The sequence below is a fragment of the Pongo pygmaeus genome, chromosome 2 (assembly GCF_028885625.2).
Source record: "Pongo pygmaeus isolate AG05252 chromosome 2, NHGRI_mPonPyg2-v2.0_pri, whole genome shotgun sequence".
Lineage (NCBI taxonomy): Eukaryota > Metazoa > Chordata > Mammalia > Primates > Hominidae > Pongo > Pongo pygmaeus.
This window is the reverse complement of record NC_085930.1, coordinates 87,220,831-87,239,164: the sequence shown is the minus strand read 5'-3', so window position 1 is coordinate 87,239,164 and position 18,334 is coordinate 87,220,831. Positions and strand designations below refer to the sequence as shown.

At 39.8% G+C, this 18,334-nt stretch overlaps 1 protein-coding gene across 5 annotated transcripts in view; it reads left to right on the top strand.

The window, feature by feature from the left end:
* SLC25A26 (solute carrier family 25 member 26) overlaps window positions 1–18,334 on the top strand; it is a 160,045-nt gene that overhangs the window by 27,291 nt on the left and 114,420 nt on the right. For all 5 annotated transcript variants that reach the window (XM_054483395.2, XM_054483397.2, XM_054483398.2 and 2 more), the window contains 2 exons: window positions 14,023–14,127; window positions 15,323–15,370. In XM_054483395.2, coding sequence (XP_054339370.1) covers window positions 14,023–14,127; window positions 15,323–15,370 — 153 coding nt within the window. The remainder of the gene's footprint in view (window positions 1–14,022; window positions 14,128–15,322; window positions 15,371–18,334) is intronic.

Sequence of the window (18,334 nt, the reverse complement as noted above, 5' to 3'; positions counted from 1 at the left end):
CAATAACATATTTTGTTTGTATTGAATATAGCCACAGTTACTTTCTTGTAGCAACTATTAAAGAAACTTAGAAACAAAAGAACACTGCCAAAATAATAACCATTCCCTGTAGCAACAGCTTGATTAAAACTTAATGATGAATCAATAAAACTATAATTACAACCTTCTACCTTATGTTTGCAATTTAGAATACAGTAAAATCAATCAAATAAGATTTAACATGTAACAATAGCAAGAGGGGTCCCGCTTGTGCCATTTTTATTAGGAAGATTGCTATGCCAAATCTCTAAATCCCTACCTCAATAATTTTCCAGCTCAGTTTTCATCACACACAGAAAAAGCCCTTTGGGAAGCAGAATCTGTAATTAGATCAAAGGTTAGGTCAGGTTTACTTTAACGCTACATATGCTATAACATTCTAGTGGTAGCGATTTTCTTTTCTTAAAAGATTTCAAGATTTGACTTGTTGTATCTTATCCTACTTTTGTCTTTATTCGTATTGTCAGAAATGAAAAAAACATTGAAATTTCTTCACCCTTCAAAGCAGCAACACTGTGAATGTAATGTATGTTCATAGGTGACATGTACATGTCCTCATACACTTCGATGCTGGTAGAGTGTCCTTTTCAAGTGTCCTTTACAGTCCTGTTCTGACTTGGGATTGAAAAAGCTAGGAAATAAATGATATCATGTTTTGTAAATGTTTTTCTCACAGCCTCTAACAGTACTTCCCCAGGAAGGCCCAACGAGCATCTGCCCATACTTCACCATCAATTGTGTAGGTAGCTAGTTACAAGTGGGGATATTTAGAGATGATAGTAGGGTTCCTGTATTTTAAACACAATTTCTAGATGATTGTGCAACTCACCAGTATTTAAATGCCACTGATCTAGGCACATAAAACATCTGAACTTACACCTCAGTAGTAAATATTTTGACTGAATTGGCTCAGTAGTTCCCTACATAATATTTTAGTATGTGCACAACACTGGGTGTGGTGTACCACTTGTAGATCAAATGTGTTATTCTTTCTGTTCTCCTCAAAATGACATAGTTTAGACCTAAAAAGGCTAGTTTAATAAACTGGTTATTTTTGAGTGTGACAGTGAACTCAGACATGTAGATTTGGATTTAACTGGAGTTAGAATGAGTTGGAACCTCACTGAGGTTTTCTCCAAGGCCCATGCTGTCGTAGAGCCTCGTAGGCAAAGGCAGCTTGTTTTACGGTTTAGCTCCTTTAGTAACTGACAAGGCCATTGGACCCCCTTTGTACCGCAGTCCATTCCAGGGTCGCGTTTTGTATCAGTATATGAGGCAAACGTGAGTTCTTATTCAGCTTTCCCACTGGTTAAAGGATTGGACGCATAGATGCTGTGTGGTGTTTTTCAGCTCCAGAGCATGGTGCACATGTTACTGAGTTTTTCCCTAGTTGGGGCTTAAGCTGTTTTGTTTATGTGCTTAATATCATGTTTTAAAAATGAGTATGTAGTATTCTTCATGGTCTTCACTGGCCTTTTCTAAGAAGAACCACTGAGCAAGATAATAGAAGAAAGGCTGACAACTTTTGAAATGTATTTTATCTTTTGAATTAGTTATGCTTTTGAAATATTCATCAATCAATACAGATTATCTCTCACTTGCAGTTGGAATATTTTGCCACGTCTCTGCACAGTTGTATAATTGAGTCATGGGGGATAGGTGAAGTAGAAGATAACATGGCTGCCCTGGGCCACAGTGAAGTGTAGCTGATGATGGTAATTGCTTGTATATAAAGATGAATGAAGGTTCATCAATAGTGTATGACTATTCCCAGGAAACACAGAAGCTGAAACAGAACTGTCAGATACCTGAGTGCACTCAACAAACACTTTTTTTGTTTGATGTGTCTAAGCACATCCATGTATTACGGGGACCTTTCACCCTGTTTTCCTGTCGGTTGACTTTTTCAATGTGTCTGGGAGTCTTCCTTCAGGGCATTAAATACATAAGGCAGGCAGACTTTTAAATTCCTTCTTAGCAACCCTAAACCATAAGAATTACACAAAAAATTATCTCAACAATATAAAAAACAATTTGTTTTCCAGACTCCTTTTATTTTGTATTATTTCCTCTCTTGTACGTCTTTGATTCCTTTTTGTAATAGGTTGCTTTTGTTCAGCTCATCTTAGATTCCTTCACCACTTTTATTGCCCTTACCTAGTGGTGTGGATTTAGATCTGAAGTCCCTAATATGTTCCAGGTATTGAGGATGAAATGACAGGATAAGATACTACCTTTTAGAGGCTTGCGGTAAGTGCACTAAAGTGTTACAGGCATTTTTAAGAAAAGGAACTATAGACGGTCCCTGACTTAACGATGGTTCTACTTAAATGTCTTTACAATGGACTTTACAATGGTGGAAATGTGAGATGCATTCAATAGAAACTGTATTTCAGATTTTGCATTTTGATCTGGGCTAGTGATAGGTGATAAGATGCTCTCTGGCAATGCTGGGCAGTGTGCGTCCCAGTCAGCTGTGCTGGTGTAAGTATTCTGAGCAAGTTTTAGGGAGGCAAGGCTAAAGCAATGATGTTCTGTAGGTTAGGGGTATCACATGCATTTTCAACTTGAAATGTTTTCAACTTATGATGGGTTTATTGGGACATAACCCTGTCATAAATTGAGGGTCATCTGTACAAGGTAGAGTGGGAGGCTGAAGGGAAGGAGTGGTTGGTTTTCTCTGGACTGGGGTAGATGAATGGCTGTTAATTCAGAAAAAGCCTCACAGAATAGCCAGCCTTTAAGCTGCATTTAATTTAATTCATTAAAAAAATTGTGTATCTATTTAAGGTATACAACACGATGTGGGATACATATAGATAGTAAAATGGTTGCCACAGTGAAGTAAGTCAACATATCCATCATTTAACTTAATTACTCTTTTTGTTTTGTTTTTGTGGCAGGGCAGCTAAAATCTCCTTTAGCAGGAGTCTCAGTTATAGTACAATTTTATTATCTTGCAGTTAGAATAGGATGGTTTGTTAGGTGGGTGGGTGCAAGGAGGGGTTTTGGAGTTCTGAAAAGCCCTTGTTAGGTAGTTTTAAGTTCCATATGGTTGGAGCACAGTGTGATAGGGTCACCCTGAGGCGAAGCAGGGGCTGAGAGCTATAGGGCCTTGCCTGCTATAGTAAGGAGTTGGGCTTTTAACTTTTGATCAGACTTGTAATTTTAAAAGAGTCCCCTGGCAGCTGTGCGGAGATAAGCAGACTATTAAAGGAATCCCCAGGAGAGAATCACAGCCGGGGCAGAAGGATGCAGAGGGAGAGAGTGAGTTCAAGAGATGTTAAAGAGGTAGAGCTGGCGGAAAGATGATCATTCTTTCAGGAGCCCTTCCAGCGACATCCTTCAGTGCGTTTTTCATCGTGGATGCCTTTTAGTTTGTTGTGTCTATGTGTGTTGTGCACCTGCTTGAATTCTCCAGTGGAGTCTACCGAGCTAAGTTGAGTAAGCATGCCCCATCTTGCCAGTGGGCCCAGCCATCTGAGTCTGATCTAACACACAGAGAGGGGAAGAAGACGAAAGAGAGAGAGGGTCAGGACAGGGAAGGGTCAGGGCTTCCCCTGGCTTGGCATTATCTGTGTGTGGTGATGACCTTGCGTGTAGTTATTCATCTATAGTACAGGCATGAATGTGCTGAAGAGATTTATCAGGGAGGCCTTTAGAAAGGAACATCGTACGCCATCTGCGCCCCTACCCCCAGTTTCTCGATGAGTTCCTTTTCTAACATATTTCAGATTGTTTTCTGTTGTATGGATTTTCTTTTTCTAATATAGTATGCAGTGTTAGTTCAGATGGTATTGATTCATGATCTGGGAGAGTGTATTTCATTGATTATTTTATTTAGTTAGTGGACAAATGGAAGGGAAGCTCTGTTAACTTTTTATTTAAGAGCTGCATGAGTTTATAGAACACAATTAAGTTGAGCTTTATAGGCACAATATGATTTTCATATAGGATGATGAAGTTGAAGAAACGATTCTGAGCCACAGGAGTGTAACTTGGTCGTTTATTACCACTACTGTAAATGGAAAGACTGAATACTACTCTCAAAGGACGAAAATACCAAAGGAGATTAGGATTAGCCACTTCCAAGCGAACCTGAACTCTGTCAGTGACAAAACTTTATTTCCTAAAATGCTGCCTTAAGATTAGGGTTGAATTAAATGCCACTGTCACTTACTTGCTTTGGTTTGTGATTGTGTGCTTTTCAATATTTGAGTTTTATAGCTAATACTATTAATAGGTGCTAATAGACACCGAATAAGAAATTTGATCCCTGTTTTTGAAGAGCATATAAGTAAGTTGGATCTATCTATTAAATAACTAGGGAGTATTTGAGGATGTCTGTAGGGAGGTAGCATGGTCTGGACTGTGGGCCTTCAAGTTACACAGATCAGGGTCAGATTTGTGACTTGTCCCCGTATTTGTCTGTAGGCCATTTACTTGCCTTCACTGAAATGCTGCTTTCCTCATCTTGAAAAAATAGGATTAATGCCATCCCAGTCACAGTTCTTACAAGTATGAAATTATACAGCACTTACAAAGTGTCCAGCCTAGCATCTCACACACAAAATGTTGAATAAACATTGGGTCTAGCCCCATTTCACACAAGTTGCTGAATGAGGCACGTTTTTAGAATTTCCTAGTTTGGGGAAAGATATCTATTCAGAAGATGAAGAAATTGAAATTCAAAGAAGTTTAGTGATGTGCTCCAAGTTTCCCAGCTATTATTTTCCCAGCTAATAATAAAATGCCACTGCAGAATAAGTAATCAGATAAATGTTTTTCTGTATACTTCCAGGAGCACCTCTGTTTTCTTTTTCATGTAGTATTTAAAAAATGGCAGAAGTAGCGATAAAATGGCAGAAGTAGCGATAAATATACTACTTGTGCAGTAAGGATTCACATCACTGGTTTCTTAAAAGGTCAGGTTCCAAAATTTGCCGTTGGTTACTGTGGTAGGCAAAATAATGCCACCCCCCCCCCACCATAAATACGTCCTAGTTCTCAAATCTCTGAATGTGTTTCCTTACATGGGAAAGAGATTTGGCAGATAAAGTTAAGAATGTTGAGATGGGGGCCGGGCACAGTGCCTCATGCCTGTAATCCCAGCACTTTGGGAGGCTAAGGCAGGCGGATCATGAGGTCAGGAGATCGAGACTGTCCTGGCTAACACGGTGAAACCTCGTCTTTACTAAAAAATAATGTAAAAAAAAAATGAGCCGGACATGGTGATGGGCGCCTGTAGTCCTAGCTACTCAGGAGGCTGAGGCAGGAGAATGGCGTGAACCTGGGAGGCGGAGCTTGCAGATCGCACCACTGCACTCCAGCCTGGGTGACAGTGGGAGACTCCGTCTCAGAAAAAAAAAAAGAATGTTGAGGTGGAAAGAGTTTTCTGGATTATCCAAGTGGGCCCAGTCTAATCAGTAGGGTCCTTAGGAGAGGGGGTCAGAGAGCTGAAGATGGTATACTGCTGGTCCAAAGATAGAGCAAGGGGCCACAAACCAAGGAGTGCAGGGGAACCCTAGAAAGCAGGAAGTCAGCATTCCCTTGCAGCTTCCAGGAGGCATACTGCCTGACATCTCTCGATCTTAGCTCAGGAAGACCCATTTTGGAATTCATACCTTCAGAATTGTAGATAATAAGCTTGTGTTTTAAGCCACTAAATGTGTGGTGATTTGTTAGAGCAGCAGTAGGAAGCAAATACAGTCACCATTGCCGCCTCCTCCGTGTTCAGATTTTTATATTGGTGGGAATCTATAAATCCATCCATGGGATGTTTGTCACCTCCTGTGAAATCATGGCTCATTTCTGTTATGGAAAAGTACAAAAGCAAAAAATCCATTTGAGGCTTATCTTTTGGGTTGTATAAAATTCTGTGAACAAATTGTAGACACAGGGACTAAGTGTTGATAGAGTTATTTTCTTTGAGAAGACTTCCCTGTGTAGTCTGGATTACCCATGACAGCAGTCTTGTCAGGCGAGGGAAGACTAATACCTACAACGATTGAACTTATTTGTGTGATTGGAAAGAGTCTTATAAGGGAGAAAGGTTTGATGAACATAGGTCCCAATGTAAGTAGGTAAAAATTAAAATCTAAGGAGTGTAAGGTAGGATTCGTAAATTGGTTTTGTCAACAGCTGTAATTCCATTTATCAACAGAAGATGGCAGACTTGACACACAAATGAACTGTTGTAGAGGTTTTTGATTTTTTAAATGATGGTATAAAAAGAGATGTTAAATATTCTTAATTGGAAATCTGCTTTCTAAAGAGAATTTTGGGAATTACAAAGAGAATGTGGAAATGAAATACAAGTAAGCAAATTGCATTTCAAAAATCTTCATAGTTTCCAGGGGTCTCTCCCTGACCCCGTCTTACTAATTTGCCACATTGAGTTTGCTCTGGAAAGTCCAAAGGAGCTTTTGCTTTGAATATGATGAAGCTTTGAGTGGCTCTGTTCAGTGTATTGTTAAATTTCTATTGAATTGGTTATAGAGTTGCCTGTTGAAACATGAAGCATTAGCTGAAATTAAACCTTGAACCTCTAAGTGCATTAGATGTGTGTAAGTATGACATCTTTATTAAAAAATAATTTTGGAGATGATAATCAGAACACTTGGGTTTCACCCATGCTTCCTGAGCTAAGTAGCTCTCTGACCTTCAGCAACTTCTGTGATCTCAGATTGATTTATACATAAAATGCTGACATAATTAGCTTCTAATATCAGAGGAATATTTGCAGGTAGTTCATGGAGTTTCTTGGGGAAAAATCTTAAATCAGAATTTTCTTTGTGAACTATGTTGAAATATTTGCGAAGAAGATGTAATGTTAATAAAAGGTATTATTGGGGATACTTAGGGACTTTGAAGAGCATTTCCAGAGCTAGAGGACAGGGTGCAGTTGTAAAACCCTGGTGGTGATGTGTTGAAGGAAGGGAACTTGGCTGTGGGAATGAAAGAACCAGAGATTGTAGCAGCATCCATCTCTCTCTTCCTCCACTCAATACCTAAAGTGAGGCCAAAGTTCACTGTAATTTTTTCCCTTTCAAACGCTTAGTTTTATGATTTGTAGTCTTGCATCTTGGGTTTTTGTTTTTGTTTAAAGAGATAGGATCTCATAGGTGGCCTAGGCTGGCTTCAAACTTGTGGCCTCAAGTGAGCCTTCTGTCTTCACCTCCCTGAGTAGCAGGGACAGCATGCATGTGCACCTGGTTCTTGGTGTTTCATTTAATAAGTACCAAAAGGAAACGTTCAGTCCTTAGTTGCAGCAGTCAGTTAAAAACAACAGAAAAGATTTTGTTTATGTCAAAGGAAGAAAAATCTTGGTAGCAGCATCATGATTTAATCAACATTTTAATCTAAGGTTTCATATTTTGGCATATTTAAGGAGGCCAGCATTGCATTTTGATTTTGATAAAGTATGGAGAGAGCTTTTTTTTTTTTTTCCTTTATGGAAAACCTTAGTAGTTCTTGTTTTCAGATAGAACTTTAACATTTAAAACATTCTTGGGTTTAGTGAAAATGCCACCATTCCTGTGTCATGGATTCATACTGAACCTCAGATTTATAAGGAAAGAATGCTTTACAGAATGGATTTACCAAGAGACCCACAGATGACATTCTGTTTCCTTTCATAGAACCATAATACTGTAACATGTTTTTGTTCTTGTGCAGCGAGATACTTTGTTGTAGCTCAAATTCAAATCTAAGAAGGATCAGAGTTAATAGAAAACCAAATGGAAGGCTCTGGAGGTACTGGAGGAAGCAGAAGCATTACTTTGTAGCATCTCTCTTATGCCACACTTGTCACCCAGCAGAAGTCAGGAAGCCATGCTGGGTGCTTTGTACCCCTCGGCTAGTTAGATTGATTTTTTTATTGGAGAGGCTTTTCAAGGTTTTTCTTCTGCACCTGTATTTTTAAGAACTAAAAACATAATAGTAAGAACATGGAGGGTTATGAAGCATGAAGTTCCATAAATATTTATACCAAACCACAGAAGTAGACAATTCCTATTTTCTTGACATATTGAGGTCGGATTTCACTCTTGACCTCTTGAATTGAAAAATACAAGGAGTTAGTATACCTTTTTCTTTCTCTTATTTTTTCTTATTTATTTATTTTCACTTTAATGAGTTTTAGATGCTGGGAGCTGTCCTGTTAGGTTCATGTAGGTGTCATTGGACTTATACCCAATTTTAGGCCTTACTGGTAAGCTGTTTAATCTGTTTTAGTGGATTCATTGCTGCTAAATTTATAATATGTCATTTTTATCAAGGCTGATAGGTTGCCATCTGAAAGCATATTTTAAATTAGCCCTTTTATTTTATTTTTCTCCCTCACTTAAAATCTTTGGTCCATAATAAATACTTTTTTCCTTTGAAATTATGTTAAAAACTTGTGAAATAATAATAAATGTGAATTGTAGAGAATTTAGAAAATATAGGTAGGTAGAAAAGAAACATCTGTAATTCTACTCTGTTTTTTCCCTACTCTTTACATAAGTATATGTATAGGCAATAAATATATGTAGAGGCAAAAAAAAAAAATTAGGCTGGACATGGTGACTCTCGCTTGTAATTCCAGTGCTTCGGGAGGTTGAGGCAGGTGGATCACTTGAGGCCAGGAGTTTGGGACCAGCCTGGGCAACATAGCAAGATCCTGTCTCTACCAAAAGATGAAAAAATTAGCATGGTGTGGTGGCACACCCGTAGTCCCAGCTCCTCAAGAGGCTGAGATGGGAGGATCACTTGGGCCCAGGACTGAGGCTGCAGTGAGCTTTGACCATGCCACCTTACTGCAGTCTGGGTGACAGAATGATACCCTGTTTCTATGTATATTTATATGTAAATTCTAAAGTATGGAGAAGTCATTTCTGTGGAATTGATGATTATTTTTTTGCTGATTCATTTCCTCCTGGCTAGTTTCATTTGTTTTCAACATAAAATAATACACCAGCTGATTAGTAAGTTTGGTGCATACCATCTTCTTGCTCTCAGGGTGCTTACAGTTTAGTAGAAGAGGAAATATATTTCACAAACTGTATGGTGTAAGTTAGTAAGTAAAAAACGTCAGATAAGAAAGCTTATTTGGGAATTAAGAATACAGAGGGAGGGAATCTTTTGAGGTTAGATAAGGTATAATTTTGGAAAATCAAGAATTATAGAAATAAGGACCTAAAAAGATACCATAAAGATTTCTGGTCCAAGTCAAGTAAGAAAAATTATACATATGTGCATCTAATTGTATAAATATATACATTATTATTTGTCAATTTTCTTCATTTTAAAATGAATTAAAAAAAAAAAGACTCTGGAAGGCCAGGGAAACACTCGGGAATTCACTTGCAGAACTGGGGCCACAGTCTAGGGCTGCAGACCCTCAGCCAGATCACTGCTCTTTCCTCTCTGGAGTTGAGCCCTGAACCAAAGATCCAGATTTGATGCAGGAGTGACCCCGAGGCTGAGGGATGGGCCTGGTAAAGGGAGGTAGTCATAGACAGAGAGGCATGGGCTCGGGCCTCTGACTCTACCTTCTTTCATTTCCTGTGGGGTCTTCATGTATTATTTCACTTCTTTCCTACATTATCAGCCTTTCTCTTGCTGATAGCACTTTCCCCCATCGTATGTGCAAATATTGACTGTCTTAAAACCACACTGTTCCTTGACCCTGTGGCCCTCTTAACTCTGAATCCATCTCCTAACACCTAGCCACCTTGGCACGACAGTAGTCTATACTTGCTCATCTCCCTCAATCCCTTATGAATTGACCGTAATGGATCTCCCACCCCAGCCACTCTATGGAAGCAATACCGGTGAACTCTGTAAACCCTCATATGTGCGCTGCTCGAGACTCTTGATGCGTTGCTCTGCCAATCTCCATTTGAGGCTTCTGGCCCCCTTGCACATCAAGTAGGGTGCTTGGTTACTTGCCATCAACACTGATCCTGGCTAACTTATGGAATGAAGAATATTTTTTGGAAGATTGGCAGACACTGTTGCCTTCCACTTCTCCTTTGCCCACAGAATACTGATTTGGTTTGTGTCTCATGTTCCTAACGCTTTGCTAGATCTAGATATCCTCCACCTCCCTAACAAGGGGTTGCCACGTCACACAACTCTGGCCAACACATGCAAGGAGATGTCTGCGGGGGAAATCTGAGAAAAGGGAGGAGGCCTGTTCTTCTTGCCTTCAACTCTGTTGTGTGATGAGGTGGTGCTGGAGGACATAAAAGCTGTATTTTGTCTGAGAGTCAGGATGCCCAAGGATGAGAAGCCAGGAAGCTGGGTGGCTGGACAGAAGGATAGGAAGAACCCGACGTCTTGTTCACTTTGAAGTTCTGGACTAAAATTTGAACTGCCTGTCACCAAATAACTTAAGTGACTTAATGTCATTTGTAGTCATGGTCCTGGTACTTGCATCTAAAAAAGCAATTATTTCTGTAAATGAATGTTCAGCTCTCCCAGTTGCTCCAAACAGCACTGTTCAATGGAGATATAATGTAAGATGCAGGTGAAATTTTATATTTTCTAATAGCCACATTAAAAAAGGTGAAAACATCTGCTGGGATGAATTTTAATAACATTTATTAAACCAAACACATCCATGGTATTTAGATTTCAGTGTATAATTAATGTAAAATAATTATTAATTGGGCATGGTGGCACCCACCTACTCAGGAGGCCAAGGTGGGAGAATCGCCTGAGCCCAGGAGTTCAGGGCCAGCTTGGGCAACATAGTGAGACCTCATCTCTCTCTTTTTTCTTTTCTTTCCTTTTCTTTTTTTTTTTAAATTATTAACAGGATATTTTACATTAATTTTTTATACCAAGTTTTCAAAATCTGTCATTTAACACTTACAGAACATCTCAATTGTACTAGCCACTTTTCAAGTGCTCCGTAGCCGCATGGGCTAGTGGCCTGCATATTTGCCAGCATAGCTCTAGAATCAGACCCCTGGACAGGAGTGTTTGATTAGCCAGACCTAACTCACCTGATTGTGGTCCTCCTGCCAGGGCAGGAGGGGAGAGACTGACTCCCTTTGTTTTTCCTAACTGGGAAGCCCCCAACACGTGAGAGTCGGAAGCTGGGCAGCCAGAGAAGGCAGGTGTGCCCTGTAACATTATGTACCCCCTTCCACTGTTGCTTGCCCTTTAGAAATTGATGTTCCCAGGGTTCCATTATTGGCTTTTGATCTTCCTTTTTGGTTCTCTCTTTGGGTGTTACTATCTGGTTTTAGCAATCACCTGTATGCTGATGACTTCCATATCTGTATTCGCAGCCCAGAAAAAGTTACTTTCTAGTTTTATAGTCATATATTCATTTCTTGGCTGGACATGGCCCCTTACCTGTCCCCCAGACTTCAACTCAGCATTGCCTAGTCTGAACTTACCCCGCTTCTTCTTCCCTGGACTGCTAATCTCATGTTTTGGGACCACCATATGCCTATTATCCAAACCACAAACAGAAGCATCTTACTGTCTCCCTACTTCTTCACTCCTTAACCTCCTGTCAGTGACCAGGTCCGGTGCATTTTACTCCTTTTTCCTCAGATTTGACCTTCTCTGAGCCATATTCATTTCCAGACATCTTTTATAGAACTGCTATAGCAATCTCGTAACCCATCTCCTGCCTTCTGGCTCATGGTCCCCCTTTGCTTCTTGCCTTCCTCCCCACCCTCCAGCTGTCCTGTGCACTGCAGCCAGGGTGATCTCCCTAAGCACACATCATTCCTCTGCTTCAGCTTTTTCAAGTGTTCCCACTGACTATGGAATGAAGTTTCAGCCCCTTAGCATGGTATACAGGGCCTTGTCTGTCCAGTGTTACTTGTCATTACTCCTGACCTTGCACTTGCTGCTTTGGTAATACGGAATGGTGTGGGCGGCTGCCAGCTTTGGAATACTGTGTTGGTGGGACTGCCGCTGATTCCCCTGAACACCCTGCTTTTGTATTTGTGTACTTTCTTTTATTGTTCGCTCTTCCCACTGTGCCCTTTCCACCTTTCTTGCCAGCTCATTCTGGCTCATCCGGAAGGTTCTGTAATGGTGTAATCTTGGGCAGTTTCTCTGAATCTGGGGGTTGGACTAAATACCCCTCCTCCGCATTTCCCATAATCTTTGTCCATGCGCCCCACCCCCCTTTTGGCCATATATTATTGAAATTATTTATATGTATTTGTGGGTTCTTTGAGGTCAGGGCATCATCTTAGTCTTCTTTATCATGGAGTGGCTTGTGTAGTATCTGGCTCCATATGTATTTCTTGAACTGAATTAGGTAAGTTTGAAGGGAGACTGGGTGGAGAAATATGTTGGCCCGAGTTACAGAAAGCTTTGTACATAAGAGGCATTCAAATGTTCAGTGAATGAAGAAATGGAAATCAGATGATATTGTTTTGTAAATCTTGTCTGTTTTGGTAGAAAAATAACTTCAGGTAATGAATCCTTTGTTACCATAACCATACCCTTTGTTGTAATGCATCGGTATGAAGCATTGTTACTTCCTAGCTTTAGAGGCAATATGCCCGTGTTAGCTGACTTCATGACATCTAAAATCACATCACATGGTGTCTTTGTCCCACTTGTCATGGGGTGCTGGGGCTTATATCTGTTCTGTGCCCAGTCTGCTCTTGCCAAGGCTAATTCCCTTAGAGTAGGAGTTGGCAAGCTGTCACCTGTTTTTGTAAATATAGTTTTATTGGAACATAGGCAAAGTATTAATTTATATATTATTATGTATAGCTGCTTTTGTGCTAAAACAGCGTAGTTGAACAATTGTGACAGAGACCATGTGGCTTGCAAACTGTAAAATATTTCCTATTTGGTCTTTTACATTATACATTTGCTGTAGAGCCTTGCCTTAGAGCCATTTAATTTTGGACAGTAAAAGCCTTATGTGATATCCAAACTGAGTACTGATCTCTGATTAGGAATCAGGAGAATACGGATCATAAAAGACAAACCTCTTTGAGTTGTGTACTCTGTTTGGTGGAATGGTTTTCTTACATTTCTTGCAGGCTAGTCTTGAACTCCTGGGCTCAAGCGACCTTCCTGTCTCGGCCTCCCGAGTGCCATAACTTTCGTGTTCAAGGTTACATATGTGAAATCTAAGTTGCAGAAAAAGTTTGTATATTTGCAGACTGCTAGGTGCATAGAGGCTTAAATACAGGACTTTCATTAAAATGTTTAAAATATTTTTACACATCTCCCTCCCTGTACCTTGCCACCCTTTCTCCAACCTTGCCTTCTTTCCTTTTGTGGGCAGAGTTCCTTTGGGTTTGACTAATTCTTTATTGTTTCTATTTCTGAAAATAAGTAAATTACCTTTATATAGGGTAAGGTAAAATCCTGGCAGTGTGCATTTGAGATGACATATACCCGGCCTCAGCATGTCACCAAGGGTGATATTAGAATCATATATTGGCCGGTAGCTGTGAGGATGACCCACGTCTGCTGGAATGCTGGAGGAGAGTGTATGAGAGTGCTGGGAGTCCCTTTTCAGTTGCTGCGTGATCAAGAGGTCTAGGGGCTGGAGTTGGTGAGGGGTGGAAGGGTGGGTACCAGCTGATGGTCAGCTTGCCTGTACGGATGTATGCATTACTTCCAGTAAAGCAGAGGTTCCTCTGGTTCATCTTTCATTACACATGTTTGAAATGTCATGTGCCAGTTGCAGTTCTGGGCGTTGGGGATTCGAAATGAGTAAATGTGCTTCTTGCTGTTGGGAGGCTTATAGACAGATGTTCTTGGAACATCTGGCGGGAGGTGGGAGGATCTGTACAGGACAAGCCAGAAAAGGTTCTGGGCTGACAAAACAACATACATGCTTTAAGGGTCCAGGAGTTTTAGGTTAAAAAAAACCGAAACTTTTTGACATCTTGCAGTAAGCCTACATATTATACCTTTTTACTACAATTTTTGCTTACCAAAAAATTTCAATTTTTATAGCAGTTATTTACCTTTTAGGATATAATTAAATTTGTCTTTTAGGTTGCCTGCCTGATTCGAGTTCCATCTGAAGTGGTTAAGCAGAGGGCACAGGTATCTGCTTCTACAAGAACATTTCAGATTTTCTCTAACATCTTATATGAAGAGGTGAGATGGGTTTTTTAAGCTCTTCTTTTCTTTATTAAGATTTTATAGTAGCTAATATGAACACTGTGGATTTCATCCTAAGAGCCTTAGAGAAAACTTTAGAGCTAAATTTAATGTCCAGTTAAAGTAATTTTTTGCTAAGATTATCTTTGTCTTTTATTGGTTTTTGAATATTTTCATTTACATGTTTTTCAAATTTCTAAGCATAACATTGAGTGTCTCTACAGTATATGTGTCCTGAATTGTAATCTTCCTGCAGTTCTTCTGGAATCAGATGTGAAACAAATTTTAAATATGTAAAATGAAGAAAGATATTATATTAAAACATCACTATAGTATTTTAGGTCCATGGAAGAGATTTAGTACTGGACTGATAACAGTGACCAGTGTCATAACGTTTATACCAAAATGTAGCTTCTTTTACTGATGCATTTGGAGCTGTCAGTCAGAAATTATTCTTCCTGGCCATGTGACTAGAGAGCATTTAGCTGCTTTCCTTTATAGTTTTTATAGAAGCCTTTTTTTAAAAAGACATGTGACTCAATCACATGGAAATTTTCAATGAGTCTTGATTTTAGAAAAGTTATTTGTAATGGTCTGTTACCTAGGTGAGGAGACATTGAATATCTAATTGCACAAATGAGATGAAGCTAGTATAACTTCCCCCTTGAACTATGTGGATGGTTAATCCAGGGTTGTCTGGAAATATTGACCACGACTTTGAGAGATTATGAATGAATTTCTGATGTTTGAGGCTATAAATATAATTCTGTTTTTATACAAAAGGATAATCGGCATGTGTATGCATTTGCTTTTGGAAATGTATTTAAAGCATCTCAAATGTTCTTTTCAAGAGAAGACATGTTACAGTAATTAAGTACTATATAATTAATATTTAGTAGAATAACAGCAACTAAAACTAAGTAAATATGTAGTCAGTTTTATTGTTAGAGGTGTTCCTATTTCAAAGAGAGCTAATCTGAGCTCCCTTAGGAGCTAGTTATAGAGGTATATAAGTTTTATAAGGTATAGTTATGTACCTTAGGCCAGTTTAGAATCATTATCCTCTTATAGAAGTGTGGCAATTGTGAATGTTCTAGAACTCATACAAGAGCAGGTAGATCTGCTGTATACCGAATGTCCTTCAGAAATCTCTGCCATTCTTTCTGAACTCTTGGCTGTGTGTTTGTTTCAGGGTATCCAAGGGTTGTATCAAGGCTATAAAAGCACAGTTTTAAGAGAGGTAAGTCACTTACTTTCCAATATTGAAGTACAAAAGAATGATGTCCTTTGTTCAGTAAATTTATACTACTTAACAATTAGAAATATATTTGGAGAAACTTGGTTTAAAAAATCAAAAAGGGAAAGTATCGTCACTCTTCTGTTAAGTTTTCTGAGTTTTTATATTTAAAAGAATGAGTAGAATGGGTTTGCAGGAAGAGCAATTTCAGTGGTTAGAATGACCCATGATGTAACTGACTTGTTATTCTAGGGTGGCTAAATGTCTCTTATAGTTGAAGTTTTTTTTTTTTTTTTTTGAAATGCAGTCTTGCTCTGTCGCCCAGGCTGGAGTGCAGTGGTGCGATCTCGGCTCACTGCAACCTCCGCCTCCCGGGTCCACGCCATTCTCCTGCCTCAGCCTCCCGAGTAGCTGGGACCACAGGTGCCCACCAGCATGCACAGCTAATTTTTTGTATTTTTAGTAGAGACGGGGTTTCACTGTGATAGCCAGGATGGTCTCAATCTCCTGACCTCGTGATCCTCCCGCCTCGGCCTCCCAAAGTGCTGGGATTACAGGCGTGAGTCGCCGCGCCTGGCCTCTTATAGTTGAAGTATTAAGAAGTAACTTCAGGCCAGGCGTGGTGGCTCACGCCTGTAATCCCAGCAGTTTGGGAGGCCGAGGCAGAAAGATCACCTGAGGTGAGTTTGAAACCAACCTGGCCAACATGACAAAACCCCATCTCTACTAAAAATATAAAAATTAGCTGAGTGGTGGGCATCTGTAATCCCAGTTACTCAGGAGGCTGAGGCAGGAGAACTGCTTGAACTTGGGAGGTGGAGGTTGCAGTGAGCCAAGATCGTGCCACTGGATTCCAGCCTGGGCAACAGGGCAACAAGAGCGACTCTGTCTCCAAAAAAAAAAAAAGAAATAACTACTAAGGGTAAGATATTATTACTGAATTTTGAGGAACTAATGAAAAATTGGTAATAAAATAAGCATTCTAAGACAGGGACCCCAACCCCAGGGCCGTGGACTGGTACTGGTCCGTGGCCTGGTACTAGTCTGTGGCCTGTTAGGAACTAAGCTGCACAGCAGGAGGTGAGCAGCAGGTGAGTGAGCATTACCACCTGAGCTCTGCCTCCTGTCAGATCAGCAGCAGCATTAGATTCTCATAGGAGCACGAACCCTATTGTGAACTGTGCATGCAAGGGATTTAGGTTGTGTGCTCCTTATGAGAATCTAATGCATGATGATTGGAGGTGGAACATCTTAGGTGGAACAGTTTCATCCTGAAACCACCCACCCCACCACTGGTCCATGGAAAAATTGTCTTCCACAAAACCTGTCCCTGGTGCGAAAAAGGTTGGGGACCTCTTTTTTAAGAGGTGGATGTCTCAGAAGTCTGTATCAGGCAGTGAGCCCTTGGCTTCTTGGTAACAAAATATGATGAGCTGGGAAGTTCAGTCTGGACTGGAGTCCTGGCACTGCAGGTGATTCACAGAGCAGTGTACCCCAGGGGAAGCCACTTCACCTCTCTTTGCCTTCTAACTCTAAATTTCTGTGATTCAACACATGGGAAATTTTCTTTTGTTCTGTTTGGTTGAAAGAGCAAAAGTTTACCGTCACTAAGTAGTTTCAGTATTTTACTGCAAGAACATGGTATAGGCCAGGCATGGTGACTCAAGCCTGTAATCCCAGCATTTTGGTAGGTGGAGGTGGGTGGTTTGTTTGAGCCTAGGAGTTTAAGACCAGCCTGGGCAACATTGTGAGACCCTGTCTCTATAACATACGAAAACTAGCTGGGCATGGTGGTGCCTGTAATCCCAGCTACTTGGGAGGCCGAGGTGGGAGGACTGCTTGAGCCTGGGAGGTCGAGGCTTCAGTGAGCTGTGATTGTGCCACTGCATTCCAGCCTGGGTGACAGAGAGACCCTGTCTCAAAAAAGAAAAAAAATAAAAAGAAGCATGTTGTAATCTTTGTTTCACGTAGAAGAGACTATCTTGAAGTTCAAAAGTTCGTTTTCAGATAGGAGAGATAGAAGTCTGGTTTGGGACACAATTTTCTGTTAAAATATAAGTGAGAACCTGCATACATCTGCTCTGCATCTGCGTTTTCTATTTGGAGGTTCTGGTATACTGAAACATAATAGTTAAATATTGCCGTATTTGACCGAATACTGAAATTCATTGAAATCCCTCATTTTATTCTCAGGTAGTTTTTTGTTTTTAACTAGAGATTACAGTCTTCTTTATGACATACCAACACTGTTACATGTGACTTAAAGCTTTGGTTTTCACAGGTTAGCAACCTAGTTGGTGTAGATCTTTGAAGAACTTCTTTTTAAGGCAAACTTAATGTTTCAAAATTAGTTAATTGTGTGGAGATGACTTGTGCCTTTCAGAAATAGCACCCATACTGTATATTCACTCTGTACTTAGTTTCTGACTCACTAAACATGTGTTACTTACTCAGATTTCACCTGGGTGCAGGAAAAAGAGAGGCAATAAGGCTTTTTTATTTTTCTGAGAGATGCTGAATAAATGAATATATTTACATGCCAGAGAATACTGGTTTTATGTACAAACAGATAAAATACATGGTCGCAATTGCATTCTGTTCTTTAAAAAATTTGTTTTGACATATGTCATGCTAGTAATTAATTTCTAGCCTGCAGTCCTTGAAAGTAGTGTGACCTTACTGAGATGACTTTGTTTACTCAAAATGGCAGCGTTTTGTTGGAAATTTAATTGAGGTCTTCTGCATCATGCGTTATTTATAAAAGATCCTTCAGAGTTGATTTTAGTTGAGGTATTGCTTTTGTACAGATTCTGTGATAGAATGAGAGAATTATTGCCGAATGAAACATAGTTTCTTCTCAAAATGAGAAAAATAAGAAGTGATAGATCTGCTTTAAGCAGAATTTTATGCATTATAAATAGTTTAGATTCTTACTTTATTCTGGCACCAATATAAAATCTTTTTGCC